The 15,084-nt window shown below is 45.8% G+C and overlaps 1 protein-coding gene across 1 annotated transcript in view; it reads right to left on the reverse strand.

The window, feature by feature from the left end:
- Positions 1–15,084, reverse strand: part of LOC126291456 (cytochrome P450 4C1-like) — an 87,700-nt gene that overhangs the window by 39,455 nt on the left and 33,161 nt on the right. Inside the window, exon 3 of the mRNA XM_049984969.1 lies at positions 10,295–10,531. Coding sequence (XP_049840926.1) covers positions 10,295–10,531 — 237 coding nt within the window. The remainder of the gene's footprint in view (positions 1–10,294; positions 10,532–15,084) is intronic.

The following is a 15,084-nucleotide window of genomic DNA, read 5'->3' on the forward strand; positions in this document are numbered from 1 at the left end:
GTAAATAATCAGCATTGGCGGCCGAAGACTTCCGGCGTAAGAAGTTAGCCTCATTCTGCCAACGGCCTTGTCAAAGAGGGCGGAGGAGCGGATAGAGGTTCAGGGCACTCTCTTGTCCTAGGGGTGGGAAATTGCCCCTAAAGAAGGAAGAATCAGCAATGATCAACGACATGAGGATGCAGAAGGCAATGGAAACCACTGCATTAAAGACACGTATCGGTTATCCACAGGACATGTGGCCTGTAGTTGAAGAAGTGTCATGATGATCTCTCCATTGGCAAAAGATTCCGTAATAGTCCCCCATTCGGATCTCCGGGAGGGGACTGCCAAGGGGGAGGTTACCATGAGAAAAAGATTGAATAATCAACGAAAGGATAATGTTCTACGAGTCGGGGCGTGGAATGTCAGAAGCTTGAACGTGGTAGGGGAAACTAGAAAATCTAAAAAGGGAAATGCAAAGGCTCAATCTAGATACAGTAGGGGACAGTGAAGTGAAGTGAAGTGGAAGGAAGACAAGGATTTCTGGTCAGATGAGTAACGGGTAATATCAACAGCAGCAGAAAATGGTATAACAGGTGTAGGATTCGTTATGAACAGGAAGGTAGGGCAGAGGGTGTGTTACTGTGAACAGTTCAGTGACTGGGTTGTTCTAATCAGAATCGACAGCAGACCAACACCGACAACGATAGTTCAGGTATACATGCCGATGTCGCAAGCTGAAGATGAACAGATAGAGAAAGTGTATGAGGATATTGAAAGGTTAATGCAGTATGTAAAGAGGGACGAAAATCTAATAGTCATGGTATGCAGTTGTAGGGGAAGCAGTAGAAGAAAAGGTTACAGGAGAATATGGGCTTGGGACAAGGAATGAAAGAGGAGAAAGACTAATTTAGTTCTGTAACAAGTTTCAGCTAGTAATAGCGAATACCCTATTCAAGAATCACAAGAGGAGAAGCTATACTTGGAAAAGGCCGGGAGATACGGGAAGATTTCAATTAGATTACATCATGGTCAGACAGAGATTCCGTAATCAGATACTGGATTGTAAAGCGTACCCAGGAGCAGATATAGACTTAGAAAACAATATACACTCCTGGAAATTGAAATAAGAACACCGTGAATTCATTGTCCCAGGAAGGGGAAACTTTATTGACACATTCCTGGGGTCAGATACATCACATGATCACACTGACAGAACCACAGGCACATAGACACTGGCAACAGAGCATGCACAATGTCGGCTCTAGTACAGTGTACATCCACCTTTCGCAGCAATGCAGGCTGCTATTCTCCCATGGAGACGATCGTAGAGATGCTGGATGTAGTCCTGTGGAATGGCTTGCCATGCCATTTCCACCTGGCGCCTCAGTTGGACCAGCGTTCGTGCTGGACGTACAGACCGCGTGAGACGACGCTTCATCCAGTCCCAAACATGCTCATTGGGGGACAGATCCGGAGATCTTGCTGCCCAGGGTAGTTGACTTACACCTTCTAGAGCACGTTGTGTGGCACGGGATACATGCGGACGTGCATTGTCCTGTTGGAACAGCAAGTTCCCTTGCCGGTCTAGAAATGGTAGAACGATCGGTTCGATGACGGTTCGGATGTACCGGGCACTATTCAGTGTCCCCTCGACGATCACCAGAGGTGTACGGCCAGTGTAGGAGATCGCTCCCCACACCATGATGCCGGGTGTTGGCCCTGTGTGCCTCGGTCGTATGCAGTCCTGATTGTGGCGCTCACCTGCAGGGCGCCAAACACGCATACGACCATCATTGGCACCAAGGCAGAAGCGACTCTCATCGCTGAAGACGACACGTCTCCATTCGTCCCTCCATTCACGCCTGTCGCGACACCACTGGAGGCGGGCTGCACAATGTTGGGGCGTGAGCGGAAGACAGCTTAACGGTGTGCGGGACCGTAGCCCAGCTTCATGGAGACGGTTGCGAATGGTCCTCGCCGATACCCCAGGAGCAACAGTGTCCCTAATATGCTGGGAAGTGGCGGTGGGGTCCCCTACGGCACTGCGTAGGATCCTACGGTCTTGGCGTGCATCCGTGCGTCGCTGCGGTCCGGTCCCAGGTCGACGGGCACGTGCACCTTCCGCCGACCACTGGCGACAACATCGATGTACTGTGGAGATCTCACGCCCCACGTGTTGAGCAATTCGGCGGTACATCCACCCAGCCTCCCGCATGCCCACTATACGCCCTCGCTCTAAGTCCGTCAACTGCACATACGGTTCACGTCCACGCTGTCGCGGCATGCTACCAGTGTTAAAGATTGCGCTGGAGCTCCGTATGCCAAGGCAAACTGGCTGACACTGACGGCGGCGGTGCAAAAATGCTGCGCAGCTAGCGCCATTCGACGGCCAACACCGCGGTTCCTGGTGTGTCCGCTGGGCCGTGCGTGTGATCATTGCTTGTACAGCCCTCTAGCAGTGTCCGGAGCAAGTATGGTGGGTCTGACACACCGGTGCCAATGTGTTCTTTTTTCCATTTCCAGGAGAGTAGAAGAGTAGGCTTAAGTTCAAGACAACAGTCAGGTAGAATCAATACGCTAAGAAGCGGGATACGGAAGTTCTAAGGAATGACGAGATACGTTTGAAGTTCTCTAACGCTATAGATACAGCAATAAGGAATAGCGCAGTAGGCAACACAGTTCAAGAGAAATGGACATCTCTAAAAAGGGCCATCACAGAAGTTGGAAAGGAAAACATAGCTACAAAGAAGGTAGCTGCGAAGAAACCATGGGTAACAGAAGAAATACTTCAGTTGATTGATGAAAGGAGGAAGTACAAACATGTTCCAGGAAAATCAGGAATACAGAAACACAAGTCGCTGAGAAATGAAATAAATAGGAAGTGCAAGGAAGCTAAGGCGAAATGGCTGCAGGAAAAATGTGAAGACATGGAAAAAGACATGATTGTCCGAAGGACAGACTCAGCATACAGGAAAGTCAAAACAACCTTTGGTGACATTAAAAAAAATCAACGGTGGTAACATTAAGAGTGCAACGGGAATTCCACTGTTAAATGCAGAGGAGAGAACAGATAGGTGGAAAGAATACATTGAAAGCCTCTATGAGGGTGAAGATTTGTCTGATGTGATAGAAGAAGAAACAGGAGTCAATTTAGAAGAGATAGGGGATCCAGTATTAGAATCGGAATTTAAAAGAGCTTTGGAAGACTTACGTTCAAATAAGGCAGAAGGGATAGATAATATTCCATCCGAAATTCTAAAACCATTACGGGTAGTGGCAACAAAACGACTATTCGCGTTGGTGTGTAGAATATATGAGTCTGGCGACATACCATCTGACTTTCGGAGAAGCATCATCCACACAATTCCGAAGACGGCAAGAGCTGACAAGTGCGAGATTATCGCACAATCAGCTTAACAGCTCATGCATCGAAGCTGCTTACAAGAATAATATACAGAAGAATAGAAAAGAAAATTGAGAATGCGCTAGGTGACGATCAGTTTGGCTTTAGGAAAAGTAAAGGCACGAGAGAGGGAATTCTGACGCTACGGCTAATAATGGAAGCAAGGCTAAAGAAATATCAAGACACGTTCATAGGATTTGTCGACCTGGATAAAGCGTTCGACAATATAAAATGGTGCAAGCTGTTCGAGATTCTGAAAAAAGTAGGGGTAAGGTATAAGGAGAGACGTGTCATATACAATATGTACAACAACCAAGAGGGAATAATAAGAGTGGACGATCAAGAACGAAGTGCTCGTATTAAGAAGGGTGTAAGACAAGGCTGTAGCCTTTCGCCCCTACTCTTCAATCTGTACATCGAGGAAGCAATGATGGAAATAAAAGAAAGGTTCAGCAGTGGAATTAAAATACAAGGTGAAAGGATATCAATGATACGATTCGCTGATGACATTGTTATTATGAGTGAAAGTGAAGAAGAATTAAATGATCTGCTGAACGGAATGAACAGTCTAATGAGTACACAGTATGGCTTAAGAGTAAATCGGAGAAAGGCGAAGGTAATGAGAAGTAGTAGAAATGAGAACAGCGAGAAACGTAACATCAGGATTGATGGTCACGAAGTCAGTGAAGTTAAGGAATTCTGCTACCTAGGCAGTAAAATAACCAATGACGGATGGAGCAAGGAGGACATCAAAAGCAGACTCGCTATGGCAAAAAAGGCATTTCTGGCCAAGAGAAGTCTACTAATATCAAATACCGGCCTTAATTTGAGGAAGAACTTTCTGAGGATGTACGTCTGGAGTACAGCATTGTATGGTAGTGAAACGTGGAATGTGGGAAAACCGGAACAGAAGAGAATCGAAGCATTTGAGATGTGGTGCTATAGACAAATGTTGAAAATTAGGTGGACTGATAAGGTAAGGAATGAGGAGGTTCTACGCAGAATCGGAGAGGAAAGGAATATGTGGAAAACACTGACAAGGAGAAGGGGCAGTATGATAGGACATCTGCTAAGACATGAGGGAATGACTTCCACGGTACTAGAGGGCAGGGCTATAGAGGGCAGAAACTGTAGAGGAAGACAGAGATTGGAATACGTCAAGCAAATAATTGACGACGTAGGTTGCAAGTGCTAGTCTGAGGTGAAGAGGTTAGCGCAGGAAAGGAATTCGTGGCGGGCCGCATGAAACCAGTCAGTAGACTGATGACAAAAAAAAAAGAGTCCCTAAATGGCCGCCCACCAATGAATCATGAAAATAACGGAAGAGCGGACGCAACAAGGTAGCAGGCAAACAGATCATAAACTGCTTAGCATTGGCCACTTTCCTGCAAAGAATCCCCCTGTTAATCTCATACTCTTCCGAGAGCTCTCCGGCCAACCGCCGCTGCGTTAAATCGGCACACACAGGGTCCTGATCCAGATGGTGCGCATTATCTTGAAACAGAAGGGGAATTTCACCCAACACCATACAATTAAGATTGTCGCCGTCTACCTTCTTGCTTCCCTGACTGGACACGTCTTCGGTAAACATCCGGCTGAGAACATCCGCCAAGACTTTTTGAGAACCTTTCACATGTTTAACTTCAAACTGAAATGCCGAGATACGTACTGCCCATCTGGCAATACGGCCAGTCTTACGTGGCCTCACCAGTACTCAGCTCAGCGTTTAATTGTCGGTTTCCAATTTGGAAACCCGATACTCAAGGTAGAACCGATACTTCTCTAGTGCGAAGAAAACGACCAAGGCCTCGCACTCATAGACGGAGTACTTAATCTCGGCATCTGATAACCGCCGAGACACGTAGGCTAATGGCTGTCTCTACCCCTCACATTCTTGGAGGAGAACAGCTGAAATACCGGCATTAGAAGCATCAGTCTGCACGCTAAACCTTTTGCTAAAATCGGGTCCCCCAGGAACCGGCGAGTTGGCTATGGCTGTCTTAATATGGTCAATGGCGACCTCCTGGGCAGGTCCCCACTCAAAATGCACGCCCTTACGGCGTAACTGATTTAATGGTGCCGCCAACTGAGCAAAATTGGGCACAAAACGTCTAAAGTAATTCGCCATGCCTATAAATTTAGCGATTCCCCGCTTATCAATAGGAGGAGGCACTGCCCGCAGGGCTTTCGTCAGCTCTTGGTAAATGCGAATACTATGACCCAAGACAATATAGCCCAAGAAGGATATCACCAGCCTAGCTAGCGTAATTTTACTTGGTTTAACAGTCAGACCAGCTTGCTGTAACCTGAAAAGAACTTTCCAGATATGCTTCAAATGATCCTCAAACCAACGGCTATAGATAACCAAGTTGTCCAAATAATTATAGACACAAACTAACTTCAAATCCCCAAGAATATTATCAAACAAACTAGTAAGCACCGCCGCTCCGGTAGCCAACCCAAAGGGCACTCTGTTAAACTCGAACAAGTTCTAATCAGTACAAAATGCGGTGACATGTTTGCATTCCTCAGCCAGAGGAATTTGGTAACAGGCCTGATTCTAATCAAGAAGAGTAAACCAATTAGCGCAAACCAGGTGAACGAATTATGCAAATCCGGCAAGGGCACTGATTTGAGTACAACCTTGGCATTCAAACGCCGGTAGTCAACAACAGGTCTAAAATCGCGCCAATGATCCTTAGGTACAAGAAAAATAGGAGACGCATAATGTGGTGTGCGTACTGTAAGACCTTCGGTACACGCACCATCAGATTATTTGACTTGTCGCTCTAACGAAGTAGGCGAGTGTCAGCAATATGTCTTGTGGTCTTATCGTGGTGTGTTTATCTTCAGCTGTTAGGTCAGACAATAGAAATGCCACTTGCACGCTTAGAGAAGCAGATTGAGGGTGACCAACTTTAAACAGAACTTGATTAATTTTCACACACATTTATTAAAGTAATAATCATCATAAACCTTACTTAACTTGATTCTGGATGCTGTTTACAATTGACAATCTGAAGTTCCTTTGGTCTTGGTACGTTAATCTTATCCTCACATATCTCTGATACTTGACAAAGTGTCTATTCATTTATCTTCATTGCTATGCACAGGAATATGATAATCTTATTAGGCACAGACTGAAACCTGAATACAGACTAATGCAGACTGACTAATTGTAGGTCTGTACACTCGTTATAATACCTCGCGCGTTCATGTATCACAGCGCTAGTGTGATCCTCGAGGGGAAAAGGTTCTACGTTAGCAGCAATGTCATTGGCTGCGTGACATTAATACACTGATCGGCGGAAGAAGAATTTGGTCTAAGACAGCGCCATCTCGTAGTGAGGAGACGGACGAGCGCTGCGCCTGCGCTGTTCTGCTTAGCGGGGCGCGCTCTAGTGGGAAATTTGTGTACGTGCTGACTATGCAGAACTATGTACACAACACATAAGCAGAAGTAGAGGGTCTCATGACTCCTTGTTCCAACATCTGAGGTATCTTAGTCTTGAGTATCTTAACCTTCGGGGGTGACAGGCAGTATGGAGATCGCTACCCTACTCGAGAACAAACATAAGGCAAAGGGGATGATGCAGATGGGACTACGAGAGTACACCAAGGCCTAAAGATTAGAACCCGGGTTCCGCGAACCAAGCCAGCGTCATCTGCTAGCTCTAAGAGCACGAGGCTGATCACAAGAGCGTACGAAATGAGCTGAACTACCGCATCTGAAACACTGCCTGGGTTCCCTTCTGCTAACTCCCACAGATGTGGGTAATCCGAAATCGGCCCCAATGTCGCGCCCTACAACCTCCCGACGCCCGTGGCTCTCAAGGGGCAATGCGGATACTGCTACAACCACATCACGGAGTTCTCCCCAGGTCTCAGAGAGCTTACGGAAAACAAAATGCCACTTATCCGCGGCACGCATTCCCTTAAGAACAATAGAAACTAATTCGCGTTCAGACAATTCAACAAGCATGGCCAAGGAGGCTGTGTCTCTTCACGGTTGTTTCATTTTATTACGTAAGTGCGCGGCCTAAGTTCCGAATACCATCGGTGACAAGAATGGACATATGAAAACGTTTCACATTCTTTCCAAATTTTTATGCCATCATAACGTCTTCCCCTCAGTAACTTCCATTATCTACGATAATGATGGAAACTGAAGAAATTAATTAAAATTTGTGCCACAGGCAGGATTTGAACCCAGGTCATCGTGCTCATGAGGCAGAAAATTCTGGCTATCACACCACCACAGCACTATACTCCATATGGCTGCACGAACTACGTAAGTCTAGTATCTCCCGAACACAACTCTGGGGTGCTATTCCAATGCAGGAAAGCCCTGGCAATAGCGAGAATGGCCAGTAACAAAAGTCGGGTTCGGGTGCCCAGCTGTAGCACAAATTTTAATTCATTTCTTAAGCTCCTAACATCATTGTAGATAAACATGAGACTTAAATATCCTGGGGAAAATTTAAAGATCATTGAGCCGTGCTCTCTCCCAACTATGCGTGTTCGTTAACTTCGCTGTCTATCTGTGTTTGGTTTCCCGCCCTTGTCGCGGTTACGTCGTGGTTCTTCTTACTTCTACGTGTGTATCGATATTTGCGCCGTGTACTATCTTTGGTTTGGCGCCTGGAGGGGGGGGTCGGTCGGTTGTTGCGGACGAGGGAAGTTATCTCCATGTGGTGCAGTCGTCTGGGGCCGCTGGCAGCCCCTGCGAAGCGTTGGAGCGTGTGTGGAGCTGTCCGATCGCTACGAGCTTCGTGGTTCACCGACCCAGGACGTTAAAGCTGAGTAGTGGTTTCAAGTACCCAAGCCACGTCCATTCATGTTGTGGTGGTTCGCTTCGGTGGTTTGCTGTTGGGGAGGTTTTCCGGTGAGCAACACCGAGTGGTTCTACTGCTGAGATTTAGCCGCCATGCGGTGCAATTAACTATTTTGGTCGAGTACGAGTTGACTGCACTAGTGGAATTTCCTGCCTTGTAGCCGTTAGTGTTCTGGTTTCCTGCCCTGGGCAATGACGTAAGTTCAGGCAGTGTTCTTTGAACGAAATTAACTATTACCGTGTTTCAAATTCAAGTGCACCAGTCGAATTTTCTGCGTAGTGGTCGTTAGTGTTGCGGTTACCTTCCCTGGCGACCAACGTAATTTCAGGCAGCGTTCTTTCCTCATCTGTTGGTGCTGTCCAACATGGAGTGAAAATTTGACAGCTAATACATACTACATTGTGGATTATCACGTTTGTAACATTGCCGGTTTGAGTTCTCATGTACTGACTGATGGGAAGCAAGTCGTTGTGTCGTTCGGTCCGTGGCTGTCCCCTGGTTGTGACAGCTTTAACACTGCGGCCTTCTGCATTTAAAGATTATGGTAATATATTTTAAAAGTTTGAAGTTTAATTGTGGCCGTCAGTCATTTGTGTTGCACCTTGCATATGTTGCTTTTTTGGGGTTTGAATTATTTTATTGCCATCTTAATTGAATTTTGATTTTTTTTAAGATTTCTTGTTGGCGTTCTGCCTTTAAAGGCCTTTGGTAATATATTCTAAAATTTTCGAATTTAATTGTGGCCATCAGCCATTCGTATTGCACTTTGCGTAAGTTGTTTTTTGAATTATTTTATTGCTATATTAAGTGGATTTTTATCTTGTTAAAATTTCATGTTGGAGACCTTCAGACGTGAAAGAGTTGATTCGTTAAAGATTCGACAATGTGCCATTTTGGTTGTAAAGGCTATTAAATTACAATAAATGACCATTAGAAGCAGAAACTGACCCCAACACTTGGCCCTTTCCACAAGCCTATTACCTGCTCTGCCAAGTGGGTTTAGCGGACGTATCAAACATTAGCTTCCATTATGTTTCCTTTCTCTTAGGATTTCGGCATACGATACAAGTTGTAATGTGGCCGGGGCGGTGAAGAAGGAGACGCAGTAGTAGACGGTGCCACTGTCTGAAAGCTAGTCGGTAAATTCACTACTGTTGTAAGTAGGCTGATTAGGTTTTATGTTGGTAACGTCACGTAGCGCTCTGTATGAAAATCACTGACTGTGCTGTGTGCAATCTGTGGCTGGTTTGCATTGTTGGAATATTCTAGTGTTGGGCAGTTGGATGCCCACAGCGCGTAGCGTTGCGCGGTTGGAGGTGAGCCGCCAGCAGTGGTGGATGTGAGGAGAGAGATGGCGGAGTTTTGAGAGCGGATGATCTGGACGTGTGTCCGTCAGCGAGGGTAAATTTCTAAAGATTGGATGTCATGAACTGATATATATATAACGACCACTTCTGATGGGGAAATTAATCTAAATCCCTCAAATATCTCCTCTCATATACATTATTTGTTCTCTATCAAAATCTTTCATTTGCTGACTATGCCTATCAGTAGTTAGTGACTTCAGTAGTTAGAATCTCTTATTAAGCTGGCAGTATTGGCGCTCGCTGTATCGCAGTAGTTCGAGTAAGATTTTTGTGAGGTAAGTGATTCATGAGACGTATAGGTTATTGTTAATCAGGGCCATTCTTTTGTAGGGATTTTTGAAGGTCAGACTGCATTTCGCTAAGAAATATTGTGCCAGTTTAGTGTTGATCAGAATAGGTAAAGAGCGAAATGTCTGCGTACGTTCAGTTCTGTTCAGCTGTTTGAAAATCAAATAACGTAAGGGGATTACCAGCACAGCAATTCAATAATTGGCTCTGAGCACTATGGGACTTAACATCTATGGTCATCAGTCCCCTAGAACTTAGAATTACTTAAACCCAAGGACAGCACACAACACCCAGACATCACGAGGCAGAGATAATCCCTGACCCCGCCGGGAATCGAACCCGGGAACCCTTGCGTGGGAAGCGAGAACGCTACCGCACGGCCACGATCTGCGGACTCATTAATTGTACCAAGGGCTCACCTGCATGAGGGTCATGCCGTCTGCCATCATCGCAGAGACCTCGTGCTCCGCTACATCGTCCGGGATGAGCCGGTCGGGGTCGACGCCGGTGGCGGCGCTGCAGATGCTCCGCAGCGCGGCGAAGAAGGCCGCGGCGTGCACGTCGGCGGGGGCGGCGCCGCCCGCGCTGTCTCTGGCCAGCCGCTCGCTCAGGAAGAGGCCGCCCTCGTGGAACGCCTCCAGGAAGTTCCCCAGCAGCTGCAACACGCCGCCGTACAGTGCCGCTCCACGGCGGAAGCGCCGCTCTCACAGCGTCCATCCATGGAGCTATAGTCTGTAAACTCAAGAGCGAGCAGCGGTTTCGGTGGGCGAAGTGGCCTTTCCCGGAAGAACGCTGCCACGAGGCTACAGGGGCACCCAAAATCTGTTATCCGTTACCTGTCTAGCAGCACAGATCGGCGTGCAGTGACATACGTCGTTTCTATTCGTGGGACCTTAGATACCAGTCTCAGTTAACTTTGCGTACTTACTGATATACTTCGATATCCGGAAGTGATGGAAAATCATCTATCATTGCAAGAAAATTTGCAGATTACGAAGAAGAGGAGGTATTTGGAGAGAAACGAGCGTTCGTTCGTCTCTAATGTTAGTACAGCGTATGTTAAAGAGGCGACGCAAAAGGGACTGTTGGCTAATATTACCACTCCCAACCAAACGGCTGCAATTTATGCAAACGTCAGCCTCGCCCAACAGGACGCATACAGAAGGAACGCGGAAATAAGCCGCATGGTTTACTGGAATCGCAACAAAGGAAAACTAATAATTTTGTGAGGAAACCCAACGTTATGGACAGTTTCAAAATCACGTAAAACCTTTGATGCTGATGGGACATTAAATCCCTATTTCGGTCACTAAAGACACATTGCTTAAAACGTGCGCAATAGCTATTCTAAACACTGCTGAAATTTCCTTCGGAACTCGTACCCCGATTCTGGACTTCTAAGCAGAAAGCTTGACATACGAGGTGCGCTTACATATTAACTTTTATTTTTTGGTAAGAACTTTATTTGTTGGTCTACAGCAATGTTATACTATTCAAAATATTCTCTATTACATATTATATACTTATGCCAGTGCTTTTGCAAATTTGCGGAACACTTTAGGAACTGTTTCTTCGGGATAGTTTATAGGTCTTCTAACTGTGCATTTTTAATCTCATCCATGCTTGTAAAACTGCTGCCCTTTAAGACCCGCTTTGAAATGTTTATACCACTTGTATTTGAAATGTTTATACCACTTGTATGACCTTGGTTTACTCATAACAGGCTCATCAAAAGCAATATTCAACATTTCTAAAAATTTCATTCATTTTATTCTATTCTTACAATAAAATTTAATACAGATTCTATAATCTAATTCTATACAAAACAAATAATCGTTGATGGTAACAAAACACATGTAACCTTTTCGACAGCTGACAACAGAGTAAATAGCCAATATGCATAACACTGTATACATACTTTTGAGACATGTTTATGAAGAGAGTGACAAAAAAGTAGCTCTAATCGGACTAACACACAAAATTATAAATTTCTGCTTACTTTTTAAACACTCTTCATGTTGCAAGAATTGTTAAGTTTCAATACAGTTCTTCAAAGAAAACTTCTACCTTCCAGTGGAAACACAAAGTGAGAACAAGCCTTAAATTCTACAGATTGATTGCATTATGTGCGGTCCGTTTTACGAATAGCAATAGAGGACCGTATATTCACATGAACAGACAATCGGTTCTATGTTTGTAGCAGAATCCTCACTTCCGTTCTTATGTTAATATTATTTACTCTGTTGTGTTTCGAAAAAAGCTATCGTTTTTTTGTTCCTTATCATTATATATGCATTTGTCTAAAAACAAACGCAGCCGAGACGTATCTGTACATGGCGTCGCCACAGATTTAAATCGCACGCCACGGCAGTGCCGGTACTACGTTGTGAAACAGCCTGTAGAAGCGCCTCGTGACGTAGCTGGCTAGGCAGAGTGGGGACTCGCTCGCTCGCTCGCTCGCTCTTCAGTTTACCGACAGACTATACCAGCAGGCGCCCCCCCCCCCCCCCCCCCCCTCCTGCCCCCTCCCCAAGCACTGCCCACAGGTGCAAAGCTGGCGCAGCGCCGGCCCGGCAGTTTGCAATACTGTGCTCTTCTTTAATAACTTCTCTTATGTACTGACGACATTTTCATTACACTGAGACGTGGCGGGGCACAAGACGTTATCGATTACTCCTCTGGTTGAGATTGGCACTACGTGCTATCGCGAGCGCCTCCTGTCGGAGCGGGTCCTAACGGGGGAGTGAGTACGAGTAACAGGAGTCTGGGGCGGACAGCAGGGGAGAACGGACATTGCGGCCGCGCTCTGAAGCGACAAGAGAAGAGTTGTTCACGGCCGAGAAGGGAGCGTTGAGCAAGGCGGTAGTCAGCATCGCTTTCTGCATCTACATTCTACATCTACATTTATACTCCGCAAGCCACCGAAAGGTGTGTGACGGAGGGCACTTTACGTGCCACTGTAATTACCTGCCTTTTCTGTTCCAGTCGCGTATGGTTTGCGGGAAGAACAACTGTCAGAAAGCTTCCGTGCGCGCTCGAATCTCTCTAATTTTACATTCGTGATCTCCTCGGGAGGTATAAGTAGGGGGAAGCAATATATTCGATACCTCATCCAGAAAAGCACCCTCTCGAAACCTGGCGATGCACAGCGTCTCTCTTGCAGAGTCTGCCAACTGAGTTTGCTAAAAATCTCCGTAACGCTATCACGCTTACCAAACAACCCTGTGACGAAACGCGTCGCTCTTTTTTGGATCTTCTCTATCTCCTCCGTCAACCCGATCTGGTACGGATCCCACACTGATGAGCAATACTCAAGTATAGGTCGAACAAGGGTTTTGTAAGCCACCTCCTTTGTTGATGGACTCTCCCAATGAATCTCAATCTGGTACCTGCCATGATCATTCCACTTCAAATCGTTCCGCACGGATACTTCCAGATATTTTACAGAAGTAACTGCTACCAGTGTTTGTTTCGATATCATATAACCATACAATAAAGGATCCTTCCTTCTATGTATTAGCAATACATTACATTTGTCTATGTAAAGGTCAGTTGCCACTCCCTACACCAAGTGCCTATCCGCTGCAGATCTTCCTGCATGTCGTTACAATTTTCTAATGCTGCAACTTCTCTGTATACTACAGCATCATCCGCGAAAAACCGCATGGAACTTCCGACAGTATCTACTAGGTCATTTATATATATTGTAAAAAGCAATGGTCCCATAACACTCCCCTGTGGCACTCCAGAGGTTACTTGAACGTCTGTAGACGTCTCTCCATTGATAACAACATGCTGTGTTCTGTTTGCTAAAAACTCTTCAATCCAGCCACACAGCTGGTCTGATATTCCGTAGGCTCTTACTTTGTTTATCAGGAGACAGTGCGGAACTGTATCGAATGCCTTCCGGAAGTCAAGGAAAATAGCATCTACCTGGGAGCCTGTATCTAATATTTTCTGGGTCTCATGAACAAATAATGTGAGTTGGGTCTCACACGATCGCTGTTTCCGGAATCCATGTTGATTCCTACAGAGTAGATTCTGGGTTTCCAATACGACATGATACTCGAGCAACAGATCGACGTCAGAGATATAGGTCTATAGTTTTGCGCATCTGCTCGACGACCCTTCTTGAAGACTGGGACTACCTGTGCTCTCTTCCTCTAGAGACTTGCGGTACACGGCTGCTAGAAGTGGGGCATGTTCTTTCCGTACCCTGTGTAGAATCGATTTGGTATCCCGACAGGTCCAGTGAACTTTCCTCTGTTGAGTGATTGCATTTGCTTTTCAATTCCTTGTACACTTATTTCGATGTCAGCCATTTTTTCGTTTGTGCGAGGATTTAGAGAAGGAACTGCAGTGGGGTCTTCCTCTGTGAAACAGCTTTGGAAAAAGGTGTTTAGTATTTCAGCTTTACGTGTGTCATCCTCTGTTTCAATGCCATCATCCTCCCGGAGTGTATGGATATGCTGTTTCGAGCCAATTACTGATTTAACGTAGGACTAGAAATTCGTAGCATTTTCTGTCAAGTCGGTGCATAGAATTTTACTTTCGAATACACTGAACGCTTCACGCATAGCCCTCCTTACGCTAGCTTTGACATCGTTTGGCTTCTGTTTGTCTGAGAGGTTTTGCCTGCGTTTAAACTTGGAGTGAAGCTCTCTTTGCTGTCGCAGAGGGACAGAGAGTTGCGGCAGTCCAGCGAGCAGACACCAGCTCCGGGAGCAGTGCTCCGGTTTGTGGACGTGACGTGGGTCGTATTTTGGCGCAGTGTAGTTTGTTTGGTACGCATCTGCTGCTCCCTTATGCCCACGTGTGTTCTTCTGTCCGTGTGTGCATTGAAAAGGTTACGCTCCGGGTGGAACAGTGGCTTGTGCTTTACGTTCATGCACCCTGACTCATTTGTTTTGCTGCAGGCAGCTGTAATTTCAGAGATTTTTTTTCGTCGCGATTGTCTTAGCCCTGTGATGCCTAGTATTCGAGCACAAGGCAGCTAACGTGTGACCTGTTTTGGGTTTTGGAGTCCTGTTTGGGCAACCTAGTTATCACGCACACAAATGTATTGCTGCCGAGTGAGGTTAGCCCTAATCTTGTGAAACTGAGCTTTCAGTGACTGACTCGTCTGCAAATTAATTAATTTAAAATTTTGTGTTTTTTTTTTTGCTTTCAATGGTGAATTTTTTGTCATTCATTTGTGTATGTTTCACCG

This window comes from Schistocerca gregaria, chromosome 9, assembly GCF_023897955.1.
Source record: "Schistocerca gregaria isolate iqSchGreg1 chromosome 9, iqSchGreg1.2, whole genome shotgun sequence".
Classification (NCBI taxonomy): Eukaryota; Metazoa; Arthropoda; class Insecta; order Orthoptera; family Acrididae; genus Schistocerca; species Schistocerca gregaria.